General features: G+C 43.0%; 1 protein-coding gene across 17 annotated transcripts in view; it reads right to left on the bottom strand.

Moving 5' to 3' along the window:
• Nucleotides 1-13,892, bottom strand: part of CEP192 (centrosomal protein 192) — a 151,007-nt gene that overhangs the window by 16,596 nt on the left and 120,519 nt on the right. For 16 of the 17 annotated variants that reach the window (XM_089305389.1, XM_017343984.4, XM_089305392.1 and 13 more), the window contains 7 exons: nucleotides 11,930-12,080; nucleotides 8,566-8,744; nucleotides 7,888-8,011; nucleotides 5,293-5,398; nucleotides 4,306-4,513; nucleotides 2,389-2,468; nucleotides 1,421-1,516 (listed from right to left, as the gene is read on the bottom strand). In XM_089305389.1, coding sequence (XP_089161515.1) covers nucleotides 1,421-1,516; nucleotides 2,389-2,468; nucleotides 4,306-4,513; nucleotides 5,293-5,398; nucleotides 7,888-8,011; nucleotides 8,566-8,744; nucleotides 11,930-12,080 — 944 coding nt within the window. Of the gene's footprint in view, nucleotides 1-1,420; nucleotides 1,517-2,388; nucleotides 2,469-4,305; nucleotides 4,514-5,292; nucleotides 5,399-7,887; nucleotides 8,012-8,565; nucleotides 8,745-11,929; nucleotides 12,081-13,892 lie in introns of those variants that run through there. The other variant, XM_089305396.1, reaches the window with a different exon arrangement.

The following is a 13,892-nucleotide window of genomic DNA, read 5'->3' as shown; positions in this document are numbered from 1 at the left end:
CAAGACACGAACCAGCAGTCATATTGGTGTTGGCATTGCAAGCAGCGACTTTACTGACTGTGCCACGACATCAGCCCCTAACTTTTTCTTTTTTCAAGATTATTTTGGTTATCCTGGATCCCTTGTATATCCATATGAATCTTAGGATCAACTTGCCAATTTCAACATAAAAATAAAACAAACAAAATGGGCGGGTGGTGTTAATCCAGCCGGGGCTGATGGGATTCTATCGAACCTGTGAGTCAAGTCAGGTTTAGGACTGTCTCAACACATCCAGTCTCCAACCTACAGACCTGGGATGTCTTTCCTGCAGGATTTCTTCATTCTGCAATCCCTCCTCATATGTCAAACTGTTCTTGAGCAATGTGTCCTATTCTGCTTTGCTTCTCTTGTGGTTTGGATAATGGAATAAACTACACTTGCAAAACTATCTGAAACCCTGAAAGCATGTTTATACAATCAGTTCTAAGTTAAAGCTATACTCTAAAGCTTATTAGAAGCCTGAAAGTCTGAAAAATGGGCCAATATCATGTAAGTGCTACAGTTTAGATGATTTTCGGCAAATTAGATCGAAGAAGTAGACTACTGAGGCCCTGAGGACGATGAGTATCACTAGGAGACAAATAAAGGGAGTCTGGGCCGGCGCTGTGGCTCAACAGGCTAATCCTTCGCCTAGCGGCGCCAGCACACTGAGCTCTAGTCCCGGTTGGGGCGCCGGATTCTGTCCCGGTTGCCCCTCTTCCAGGCCAGCTCTCTGCTGTGGCCAGGGAGTGCAGTGGAGGATGGTCCAAGTGCTTGGGCCCTGCACCCCATGGGAGACCAGGAGAAGCACCTGGCTCCTGCCTTCAGATTAGCACGGTGCGCCGGCCGCAGTGTGCCGGCCGTGGCGGCCATTGGAGGGTGAACCAACGGCAAAAGGAAGACCTTTCTCTCTGTCTCTCTCTCTCACTGTCCACTCTGCCTGTCAAAAAATAAATAAATAAAAAATAAAGGGACTGTCAGGCCTAAAAACGAATCCAGACCGAAGAGGGTCACAGTAGCTGGAGGGATCTGTCATCCATGAAGATAATATAATCGAATAAGCCACAAACACTGAGTTGCTTTTGAGCAGTGGTAAGTTTTTCTAGCTCCAGCTGGTAGTCAAAACTGTCATCTGGATCAATGGCACCTGTAACCTTTATCACTAAGCATGGTGTTTTCTTTAACTGAAAATTCATTCATAGCAAAACTTTCTGTTGAGTGCAACGTGAGCATGCTGCCTCACACCTAGGCAGGCTACCTGTCTCATGAGCAGACTGGCTCTGCGTGTAGCACAGAGCTAGGTGAGAGACACTAAACTGGTTGGAGTCAAACGAAGCACTACCAGACAGTAAACAGCAGGTTTTTTGTAGCTGGCTGTGGAAAAAATGTTGGAACTCACCTTTTGGAGTCCACAACTTCCCAGTGTTCCAGTGACAGGAGAACATCTGAATGCTGTGTAGGTAGCTCTAAACACATCGCCACTTTCATCAACTCCCTGCAAAGCAACGATCCAAACAATCAACTTAAAACCAGTAACACAACAGACAAATTCCACAGGGACATCATCAGCTTTATGGTTATGAGAGACACACCAAAACCAGGTAGCAGCAGACAGGGAGAGCTTAAAGCACCTCAGGAGTAGGGGTGCCCCTTGCCTGAGCTCTGCGGCCCATCACGTTGTCTCCACCACTGCAGAGGCGAGCTTGCTCATCTTTCTGACTTTCCTGGCCACAGTGAGCTTCGACCTGCTACTCATAATGTCAAATGGCTGTCATTTCCTCAATGACCCTGAGGACACTGTTGAATGTGTGGTTTCATTTCACATATCCTGTAACACCATTTTTTTTATTTGTTTGCAGTAGGTCCAGCGACCATGTTTAGCACGCACTTTCTGGCTGAACACTGTTACCCTTACACTGAATACACAGCAGAGAGACTGGAGTGTTCCAAGTAACACAAATGACAAGCACGCTCACTTCAGATGGTGCCACCAGCAAGGGCTCCTGCTGTGGCCAGAAAGCAGCACTCAGAAGGCCTCAACCCCACCTCCTACCCCAGCTGAAAGCACAGCAGCGCTCTGAACACAGAGAGGAATGTGGGCATGTACACACACAATGCTCTGTAATAAAATAAAGTTATTTCAGATGAAAATCAGGTCTAGAGGACAGAATTAAATGGAAGCAGCACAGATTTTACATATAATGTCTAATTTACCTTCTATTACCCCATCTACACAGAAAATCCAAGTAAATGAACTGGTAGAACAAGTAACCAGCAAAACCAGGCCACACCCACACTCAATTTTTTAAATATCTTGCATAATGTTTAAACACTAAAACAGACATATGGGAGGTAATCATTACTGACCTTGACGTAAGGCGGAGCAAAGGATGATAGGTGCCACTTCACGGCTGTGGGACCATGGTTCTCCAGTTCCAGACAGCTCTCTAAAAGGAAAACTGCATCACAATTTGCCCAACAGAGGGCCACTCACCTGACCTCTGTGACAGACCCACCTCTGTAGCACAGGGAGAGGCCCTTACGGGAGCTCTCTTGGAAATATAGTGCTTTCTAAAACAATCAGGGGGTTGGTGCTATGGTACAGCAGGTTAAAGCCCCAGCCTTCAGTGCTGGCAGCCCATATGGACTCCGGTTCAAGTCCCGGCTGCTCCTCTTCCAATCCAGCTCTCTGCTGTGGCCTGGGACAGCAGAAGGTGGCCCAACTCCTTGGGCCCCTGCACCTGCATGGGAGACCTGGAAGAAGCTCCTGGCTGCTGGCTTCGGATCAGCTAATCTCTGGCCGTTTCAGCATTTGGGGAGTGAGCCAGCAGAATGGAAGACCTCTCTTTCTGGCTCTACCTCTCTCTGTTAACTCTTTCAAATCAATAAAATAATTCTTTAAAAAAATAAAAATAAAACAATCAGGTGGGGCAAGAAAGGAAGGTATTTCCTAAACTGTGAAGGTACAGCATTGTGTGTGCAGACACGAGAAACTGATGGCTGGGAGCCCAGGAGTGAGGAGGGCCCATGTTCCAAGCAGAGGGCTTTGTCTTATGATGGAAACAGTCACCATTTCTAATACCTTCTCTACTTTCCCTATACAAGACAAAGTCAAGAACAGGTGAGGGGAGAAGGGGAGCTCCAGTAAGCAACAAGGGGACACCACTGGGGAGGTTGTGGACACAGTGAGGCGGTCTACAGAAAGCCTCATGGTGAGATTTATGACCATGAACCCATGAACAAGGCAGTCCAGCAAAGTACTGCTGCTAGGACGGCGACATGCAGTGCCTAGACAGTGGGTTTCACCAGGTGGACTTGCCAGGCAGGAATGTGGAGAGTGTGTGAGGCAGTGATCACAAATGAGGGAGTACAGGACTCAAGGGGGTTCTGAGAGAAGACTGCCACCAGTAGGTGGTGGAAACAGCAAAGGCGGCAGGGCTGGGAGACTGAAGATCACAATGAGGTCAGAGGGCTGTTCCAATCATGAGACCAAGAGAGCTGGAGAAGAAGGTGCTGGTCAGGAAGCACTGGGCTAGAAATTGAGAGCAACAACATGGTGCCTCCTGGGGGTGACCTGCAAGGAGCTAGAGGGCCAAATTCCTTCTAATAAGTCCCATCTGCACCACTACACACTTAGCCTGAGCCAGCAAAAAGACAGAGAGATGGAGAAAGAGATAGAATGTGAGAGACAGAAGCAGGGAAGGAGGGAAGGAGAGACAGAGAAAGAGACAGACAAGGAGGGAGGAAAATATGAGGGACAGAGAAGGATGGAGACAGAGACAAAAAATTATCGCAGGACTTTTGAGGAACACATATGAGCAAAGCAGAGGGCCTGTGACATGACAGACACTTTACAACTGTTCCTGAATACATGAATCAGTCTTATCCTCAAAGCCTCTGTGGACAGAGTTCATTTCAATGGTCTGTGACAGGGAGAAATGAGTCTCAAAGTCACATTAGCCTATGATGGAGCCAGGCTCCAGCCACAGCCTCTCGTCTTCATTTACAACTTACTAATAACTCCAGTCAGTGATCTGGATGGCTCAGGTCATCATATAAATCTAAGATTCCTGGAAAATATAGAATTACTATATGCTTCAGTCTAAAATTTTAATATTGTTAAATGTCCAAATCCAGCCTGTCATCGAGGCTAGCTGTATTTTTTTTTTCCACAATCAAGGGGAAAATGTGCACTGATCATTAATTAATGGTTAACTAATAACAAAGCATTAGATTCAATGTAACAGCAGACATTTCAGCTGCATAATTTTTGTGATACAATACCTGAAGTTTTACCAGGTTCTGTTACAGGAAAAGCAATAGTCTTATTTCTTATTTCAACTTTGGTGGAAGGTGGTTTTGTCATTGGTTTTACCAAATGACTGACTGAAGGCTCTGAGGCAGAGGTAAGAATTCCAAATGTGCTGGAGGTGAGATGGGGCAGAAGTTCTTCCTGAGCCAGATCTTCTCGAATTTGAACTTTCACAATTTTCTGAAATGAGTCAGAGATAAGACACAAATGTTACTACCATTTTAAAAGAAATAATCTCAGTTTTTATTTTTTAAAAAGATATATTTATTTATTTGAAAGTCAGAGTTATAGCAAGAGAGGGAAAGACAGAGAAAAAAGAGGACAGAGACCCCAAATGGCCACAATGACAAGGGCTGGACCAGGCCGAAGCTAGGAGCCAAGAGCTTCATCCAGGTCTCCCATGTGGGTGAAGGGGACCAAGCACTTGGGCCATCCTCTGCTGCTTTCCCAGGCACATCAGCAAGGAGCTAGATCAGAAGTGGAGCAGCTAGGACTTGAACCGGTGTCCATACGGGATGCCGGCGCTACAGATGGTGGCTTACCCAGCTGCGCTACAGTACTGGTCCCCAGTTCCAGTTTTTAAATCATGATAGACAAAACAAATTCCAGACAAATGAAATATTAATGAATGTAGTGCTTTGTTCAGATCTCAAACCAAAGTAAAACTGTGACTCTGTATCCTCTCCTCTCCCCTAACTATTTTTCTTCTTTATGTGAAATTTCGCCTATAAGCAATAGCTTCTAAGCCCTGCTCTCCACTTGCCCATTCCCCGCCCACCCCCCCCATTCCTCAAGAGAGGATATTCACAGCAAAATTCTATACTAAGTGCTCTAACTAAATAATCACAACCGGGCTGAAAAAAAAAAACACTTTCACTTGATTTCTATAATATAAATAGTGATAAGAATCATGCAACAAAGTAAAAGAAATGTTGCTTAAAACAACACTTAAGATATACCTTCTGTCCATCGTCACAGTGTATATAAATCAAACCACTCCATGGGAACATCGACTGTTTGGTGGATAAGGACGAATTAGGACTCACAAGAATTTGTAGCTTACTCCTTAAAAAAAGAATTTAACAATAAAACCCAAGGACAATCTATAATAGCAGTAATCACAAGAGCTATAAATACTGTTCTGGAACAATACAGCCAGTAACTATTTCCTTACTGCTCAGAATCAGTAGAGAACAGCGACTGCCTCCCACACAGCTCTACACACACTTTACCTGGCCTCAAAGTCCCCTCTCAGTGGCCAACAGAGTTGAATGGCGCAAACCCTGGAAGCTAAGAGCAAAACTCATGCGAACACAAACTGTCATAGAAATATCATTCTGAAAGCAGAAATAGATATTTCTGGAGCAAATATTAATACTATAAAAGCTCCAAGGAACTTGATAATTAAGAATGATACAGTCATGATACAAACAGAGTGTAACAGATAAGGAGGAAACTGAAAGAAATGCTGGAGGGGGCCTCAAAAAAAATGAAGGAAAAAAATTTTTTATTAGCCAGTAGTTCAAATTTTCTGTGCTGAATGTTCTCTTCAAGAGCCATGGAGTGCCAATGAAAGTTTAAATGTGAGCCAGCGCCACAGCTCAGTTGGCTAATTCTCCGCCTGTGGTGCCGGCGCACTGTCACAGTTGCTCCTCTTCCAGTCCAGCTCTCTGCTGAGGCCCGGGAGGGCAGTGGAGGATGGCCCAGGTGCTTTGGTCCTGCGCCTGCATGGGAGACCAGGAGGAAGCACCTGTCTCCTGGCTTTGGATCGGCGCAGTGCGCCGGGCCGTGGCGGCCATTAGGGCAGCGAACAAATGGAAGGAAGACCTTTCTCTCTGTCTCTCTCTCTCACTGTCTAATTCTGTCAAAAAAAAAAAAAAAAGTTTAAATGTGGACAGTGTGATCAGATATATGACTTAAAAGAAATCACCAGTCATACATGCCAAAAATGGCAAGGCAAAATTATTTTTCACTGCTAATAGCTATGGAAGGAAAAAAAAAAGCATTATGGAAAAAGTTATTTAAGAAAAACCTGGTCCATTATACCCCATCCTTTCAAACTTAGCTGAAAGTGCTGCACACTTGGTACCTGGTCAACTGACTACTCTGGTCCCAGCAATACTTACGTGGAGTGGTCCTGACCATACGTATGTTGGTTGATAGGCTCATTAAAGTACACACTCCTAAATGCACACTCAGCATATTGCACAAGTAAAGAAACTTCACGTTCTTTTGCAAAACAGCTAATCCCAAATCTGAAGCAACTTCCAGAAGTAAGAGGTCTACATTGAATCAGATGAAGCCCCTGGGAAGCTGGGGAGCTGTGGATTCCTCTTTTAGTAACTAGGTTGTGTATCAAAGGCAGCTGTATCTCCAAAGGCTCCCTCTGATAGAATTCTCATTTTTCTTTTAAGTATTTATTTATGTATTGGAAAGTCAGAGTTACAGAAAAGGAGGGTAAGACATAGAGATCTGCCATCTATTGGTTCACTCCCCAAATGGCAACAATGGTCAGGGCTTAGGCAGGCAGAAGCCAGGACCTTCATCTGGGTCTCCCCACATGGATGCAGGGGCCCAAGCACTTGTGCCATCCTCTGCTGCTTTCCCAGACCATTCACAGGGAGCTGGAATGGACATAGAGCAGCTGGGAACTGAATCAGCACCCATACAGGATTCTGGCATTGTAGGCAGCAGTTTTACCTGCTACACCTCAATGCTGGCCCTAGTACCAGAGTATTCTATGTAGAAAATGGGAAGGTAGGTTATGGCTCAAACATCAAATCAGAAAATTCTGTCTGAAAAGTATCCTTTACGCAAAATCAGCAGGATACAATCCAAACCAAGGAAACACACTGCATAATCACTGGGGCTTTAGAGCCACTATGACCACTTTATCACATGCTCTGGCTGTATTCCTTGCTTATAATTGTGTGGGCAGGATGGGACGTCAGCAAATGTTTTGAGGTCTTCCCTCTGAAGACTCTGTGTTCCCTCACTGTCCTGGGCCACACCCTAACTGAATGTGTGTATGACCTCTTCTCCACTAATGAGTGTGTCCTGAACTCACTGTTGTCTCATAGAACCAAGCACAAGCTTTGTACAGTCAGCACAGTGCAAAACTTTAGTGAGTAAACTAAAATGATGTATTATTCGATCCTTAAAAAAATCACCACCACATAGGGCTGGCACTGTGGTACAGTAAGTCAAGCCATCACCTGCAATGCCAGCATGCTATATCAGAGTGCTGCTTTGAGTCCCGGCTGCTCTGTTTCCAATTCAGCCCCCTGCTAATGCTCCTGGAAAGGTAGTGGAAGATGGCACAAGTGCTTGGGTTCATGACACTCATGTGGGAGACCCAGGTGGACTTCCAAACTTGCAGCTTTGGCCCAGCCCAAACATGGCTGTGGAGGCAATATTGGGGAGTGAACCGGTGAATGGAAGACTGATTGATCTCTCTCCTTGTCACTCTGCCTTTAAATAAATACTAAAAAAAAAAAAAAGATCACAACAATATCTGAAAAACACCCAATAATCAACACAGAAATCACACTTACTCTGGTGCAATAAATCCGTGCTGTGGTGTGACTGTCAGGCAATGGGCTGGCCAGTATAGCTCAAATTTCAGTAACCTAACAGAACTATTTATGATCTGAAAACGTCCAGGTGTTGCTACATCACCTATTGAATCAGAAAAATAGAATATTACATTTAGCAATAGTGGAAAAAAAAGTTAGTAAATCATAAAAACAACTCTTCTAATAAAGACACTGGTATATAACCTTATCTGCTCCCTACACTGCTCAGTTCCAAGCATTTCAAATCCTGAACAGGACAACCCTACCCTTTACCCCTGGAAACTACAAAGACACTGGCAATAGTGAACAGTTGGAGAAAAATGGGCACCTGAACGTCGTTATTGCCTGGTCTTAACTCTGACATGTATGACTGTGCCAGATTTACTGCCATTGTGAGCCAATGATATCAGTGTTATGGATAACAAGAGGTCACGTGCCCAGTGAGCAATTGCGTAGGCGTATGGCACAGCTGTGGAATGTGGCTTCAGGATCATGACACAGCCCGAGGCAAGTCTGAGTCCAGTCTCAGAGGTGTGGAAACTACCAGCCAAAAATCATCTAGTCTATTTGCACATTTTAGCAGAGCCACAGGGCAGAGAGCACACAGACCCCAACTCCAGGATATACTTGTGACATGTTCGCGGCTGATACACTCACAAGAAGAAGGAGCTACCAAGACCAGGTGTTCAGGTTGAACAGTCCATGTCTCTTCAGAAGCTGACGCATCTTGAGGCAGGGGAACAGCTTGTGCGAGAAATGGAGAACCCTGAGGGCCTTTCACAGGTAAGACGTCCAAAGACACATTGCCACCGTGTTTTCCACAAGCTCCTGATTCACTAATAAAATGATTTAAAATTCAACAAATCAGAGAGGGAAGTTAAAAATATAAAGCACCAGATTGTGTCATATATTTTTGGATATTTATTCATAAATATAAAAATAAAAAGACGAAACTAGAAGTACATTACAATCCGTGTATTTTTCAGTGAATAAAACCCCTCATGTTGTGTATGAGTATACTCAACAGTAGTGGACAAAAAAAACCACAACACAATATAGGTAAAATATTACAAGAATTTTAATTACAACATTCACTGATTTAAGTTGTTCTTTTGCCTTGATTTATGCATGCCATCTAAAGTCTCTTGAAAGATTTAAAACGAAACAGGCTGATATTAGAAATTTAAAAAAAATGAAACATTTGATGTAGTTATATCTGCACAATGATAACTGGTTTCATGATGCTGGCACCAGAGTGTCTTCTGGGCAAAATACTACATACAGCAAGAAATTTAGGAAGAGTTTTATTGTCAAAACAAAGTGTTTTCTCATAAATCTTAAATTATAAAAATAATAATTCAACTGAATTCTACTTTTTTTTTTTTAAATTTAAGAGGCAGAGGCAGAGAGAGACACAGAAAATTAGAAAGAAAATAGAAAGAAAGCTGCTATCCACTGGTTCCCTTCCCAAATGTCCATCAAGACTGTGCATGACAGTGGAGGATGGCCCAAATACTTGGGCCCCTTTACCCACGTAGGAGACCTGGAAGAAGCTCCTGGCTTCAGATTGGCTGAGCTCCGGCCATTGTGGCCATTTAGGGAATGAACCAGCAGATGGGAGACCTCTCTCTTTGTCTCTCCCTCTCTTAGTCTATAACTCTGTCTCTTAAACAAATCAACAAACCTTTAAAAAAAATAAAAATAAAATGAAAAGACTGTGCCTGAGCCAGGTTGATGTCAGGAGCTAAGAACTCACTCCAAGTCTCCCACATGGTGGCAGGAACTCAATCACTTGAGCCATCACCTGCTGCCTCCCAGGGTTCATATTATAGAACAAGCTGAAGAGGTATCACCAAAGACGTGTATCAGACCCAGGCACTCCAAAATGTGGCATAGACATCTTAACTGCTGGGCTAAATGCCTGCTCTTTTAACTGAACTTCGTCATCACCAAAGCACATGAGAAAACGGAAATTTAGCTATGTGGTAGCCAAATTCTCCTACATTCAGTGGGGCTATATAATTGTTTATTTCAAGTCCACGATAAGCAGACACAGAAATAACTGTCTGGCACTCATGCCTTCTCAACCTCAAGTCAGACCTCTACTACCTCAAAGAAGAGGACCAGAAGTCAGAAATAAATGTTTTTTATAAAGGTTGGTTCTTGGCTTTTCTTGCTAAAAACCAATTCCTCAGAACTTAGGTGATTTCAAGATTACATGCACACACACACACACACACTCTAATTATTTCTTTGAATCTGTTTGAAGAAAGATCAACATTAAAAGTGTAGGAGGGGCTGGTGCTGTGGCATATCAGGTAAAGCCACTGCTTGCAATGCTGGCATCGCATATGGGCACTGGTGCCAGTCCCAGTTACCCCACTTTTGATCCGGCTCCCTGCTGATGGGCTGGGAAGGCAGTGGAAGATGGCCCAAGTCCTTGGGCCTCCACACCCACATGGGAGACCCAGAGGAGGCTCCTGGCTCCTGGCTTCGGTCTAGCCCAGCTCTGGCTGTTGGGCCATTTGGGGAGTGAGCCAGCGGATGGAAAAACTCTCTCTCTCTGACTCTGCCTCTCTGTGACTCTTCCTTTCAAATGAATAAATAAATTTTAATAAAAAAAAAAAAAGTGTAGGAAAAAGAAATGTTGGCATGAGCCAGAGCACCAGGCTCAGGGAGACAGCCTGTGTGGTGAAAGATTACTTAAAAAGGGGAGGGTGGGGATGGGTGGGATTGAGTAAAAATGCAAGCATATTAAAGATAATGGGGCCAAGATTCCCACTACTGGAGCAGAAGCATCCAACTCTATGGTGTTAGATTAGAACTGTAAAGAGGTATCAGTGCAAACTCATGGTTATAAGCAGAAATAGATATAGATGCATGTGGATTTATATATTAATTTACAGATTTCCTAGCTGAGATGGTCTTAGAAACAATGCTCGAGACGGTTCCAACTTTTGTGTAAGCTATAACACAAGAATTAATGTGGCAATCCCAGATTGTTCCTGGTTTCACCTGAAATTACTAGCAAAGCTCGATTCTCAATAGTATCTTTAATTCTGCGGTTCTGACTTGATAACCCAATCTTCTGTGTCACCTCACTTATGAAAGATAAGACTGAGGAACTGTTCTATAATGAGAGAGGGTAAGAGACAAGCTAACTAAATATCATGTACTTACAGATTAGATTCTAGCCCAGGGAGGAAGTTTTTGGCTTTACGGTTTAACTATAAGGACATTATTCAAACAACTAGCAAAATATGCATGGAATTTGTGGGATAACTAGCATTACTGAATGAATATTAAGTGTTCTAATTTTAACTGGTTTACCATGCACACATTGTGGAGTGATTTTCGGAAATTTAGGGCTAATCAGTCATCATGCCTGCAATTTACTTAGATGATTCAGAAAAAAATTTACATAGAAATAAATGGTAAGATAAATGCAGTGGGGCCGGCCTTATGGCTACTGCTTGTGATGTTGGCATCCCTGAATACTGCAGTGTTGTACAGGTTCCGGGTGCTCCGTTTCCCATTCAGCTTCTTGCTAATGCCCCTGGGAAGGCAGCAGAAGATGGGCCAAGTACTTGGGCACTTGACACCCATGTGGGAGACCTGGATGGATTCCTGGCTCTAACTTCAGCCTGGCCTAGTCCTGGCTATGGGCAGCCTTTGGGGGAGTAAACAGTAGATGGAAGATCAATTCCTCTCTCTTTTCCCTCTCTTCTTCTCTCTCCCTGCTTTCCCAATCACTCTGCCTTTGAAATAAATAAATAAATCCCAAAAAATAAAATAATAAATGTGTTCAAATGTTAATAACTAAGAAATTTGGGTACAGGGTTTACAGGAATTCTCTTATTACTTTAAAACTCTCTTGAAAGTTTGAAATGATTTCAACTTAAACTAAAAAATAAGAATAAAAACACTGAGAAAAATTAATAATAAAGTACACGGGAAAAAGATCAGCACTACTATTTATCAATAATCCTAAAATCTGTTCAAAGACTTTTGTTTGTACTACCTTTGAGATTCCATGCTAGCTTTGGAAGAAGGCTGAAGAAATTCTCTGCTAGAAACGGACTCTCTGAATTCACCAATTACTGAAAGTATAATTTTACGCATGTTTCCATAAAAGAGTTGAATGTCATTAGGCCTTTGGGGAAGATCATATACTGAAAAAGAAAACAATGTTTTGAAACACATGAATCTTCAACATAAGACCACCACAAGATAACAGATAAATTTATGTATTTTATTACTGCAGAATATGATTTTACTAGGCTAGGGTAAGTGACATTTTGATTATTATTATCATTGACTGGCTGAGGGTCTATGATTTTGAACTACCCTACCACTTACTAGCTTTATTACTTAACCTCTCTAGATGTTAACATGGAGTAACAATTTATCTTAGGGATTGCTGAGAGCTGTAAAATAAGAAATTTTTTAAAGATATAAACAAATAGAAGCCTTCCCATTCTCCAGGCACTGTTTTAATCCTTTATAAATATGTATTAACGAATTTTTAGAACTCCTCTTTGAAACAGGTAAATATACTTAAAAAAGGAGAAATCTGCAGCAAAAGGTTAAGGGCACACAATTTCATCGTGGCAGTCTCATAGATGTGCAATTTAAACAAATCTAGACACTAGGTACTGATAATTAACTAAATAATTATAGATAATAAAATAGTGCTCAAGAAGAACCTAGAGTAGGCCATCTGAATCTGTACATACAAGAAATCTCATAGAATATACAAGCATTTGCATTCTAAACATAAATTGTATTTTAGGAGCTGGTGCTGTGGCACAGTGGGTAAAGTAGCTGCCTGCAGTGCCGGCATCCCATGTGGGCACCGGTTCAAGTCCTGGCTGCTCCATTTCTGATCCAGCTCTCTGCTAAGACCTGGGAAAGCAGCTGAAGATGGCCTATGTCCTTGGGCACCTGAAACCGAATAGGAGACCCAAAAGAAGCTCCTGGCTATTGGCTCTGGATCATCTCAGTTCCGGCTGTTGCGGCCATCTGGGGAGTGAACAGCGGATGAAAGATCTCTCTCTCGGCCGGCACCGCAGCTCAACAGGCTAATCCTCCACCTAGCGGCGCCGGCACACCGGGTTCTAGTCCCAGTCAGGGTGCCAGATTCTGTCCCGGTTGCCCCTCTTCTAAGCCAGCTCTCTGCTATGGCCCGGGAAGGCAGTGGAGGATGGCCCAAGTGCTTGGGCCCTATACCCTATGGGAGACCAGGAGAAGCACCTGGCTCCTGCCTTTCCTGGCTCTAACTTCAGCCTGGCCTAGTCCTGGCTATGGGCAGCTTTTGGGGGAGTAAACAGTAGATGGAAGATCAATTCCTCTCTCTTTTCCCTCTCTTCTTCTCTCTCCCTGCTTTCCCCATCACTCTGCCTTTGAAATAAATAAATGAATCCCAAAAAATAAAATAATAAATGTGTTCAAATGTTAACAACTGAGAAATTTGGGTACAGTGCAGTGCGCCAGCTGCAGCGCGCCAGCCGTGGCAGCCACTGGAGGGTGAACCAATGACAAAGGAAGACCTTTCTCTCTCACTGTCCACTCTGCCTGTCAAAAAAAAAAAAATCTCTCTCTCTCTTTCTCTCTGCCTCTCTGTAACTCTACTTTTCAAACAAATAAATCTTAAAAAAAAAAAAGAATTATATTTTAATGGAAATTCTAAAAGAATCCCATAAGTTTACATTTATATTAATCAAGACATCTAACTGTAAAACTTTAAGTGAACTATGAAGATATCTGCCACAAATGTCATTCAAAATAATCATTAAAAAATTAAACTATAATATTCTTTTATATGATCCATAGCACTAATCAACACAAAATAAGTACAGCTATTTTTTTTTTTTTCATTCATGAGGACAATGAATGTCCCACCTCAGGGGACACCGTGCTCCTTAAGAAGGAATTCATGTGTCCCAAAGACCAGCCTGAGTCCCAATTCAACCCATCTCCAGGGG

The sequence above is a fragment of the Oryctolagus cuniculus genome, chromosome 10 (genome assembly GCF_051225735.1).
Source record: "Oryctolagus cuniculus isolate XC-2025 breed Fujian yellow rabbit chromosome 10, ASM5122573v1, whole genome shotgun sequence".
NCBI classification, from domain to species: domain Eukaryota; kingdom Metazoa; phylum Chordata; class Mammalia; order Lagomorpha; family Leporidae; genus Oryctolagus; species Oryctolagus cuniculus.
This window is presented reverse-complemented; position numbering and strand designations above follow the sequence as displayed.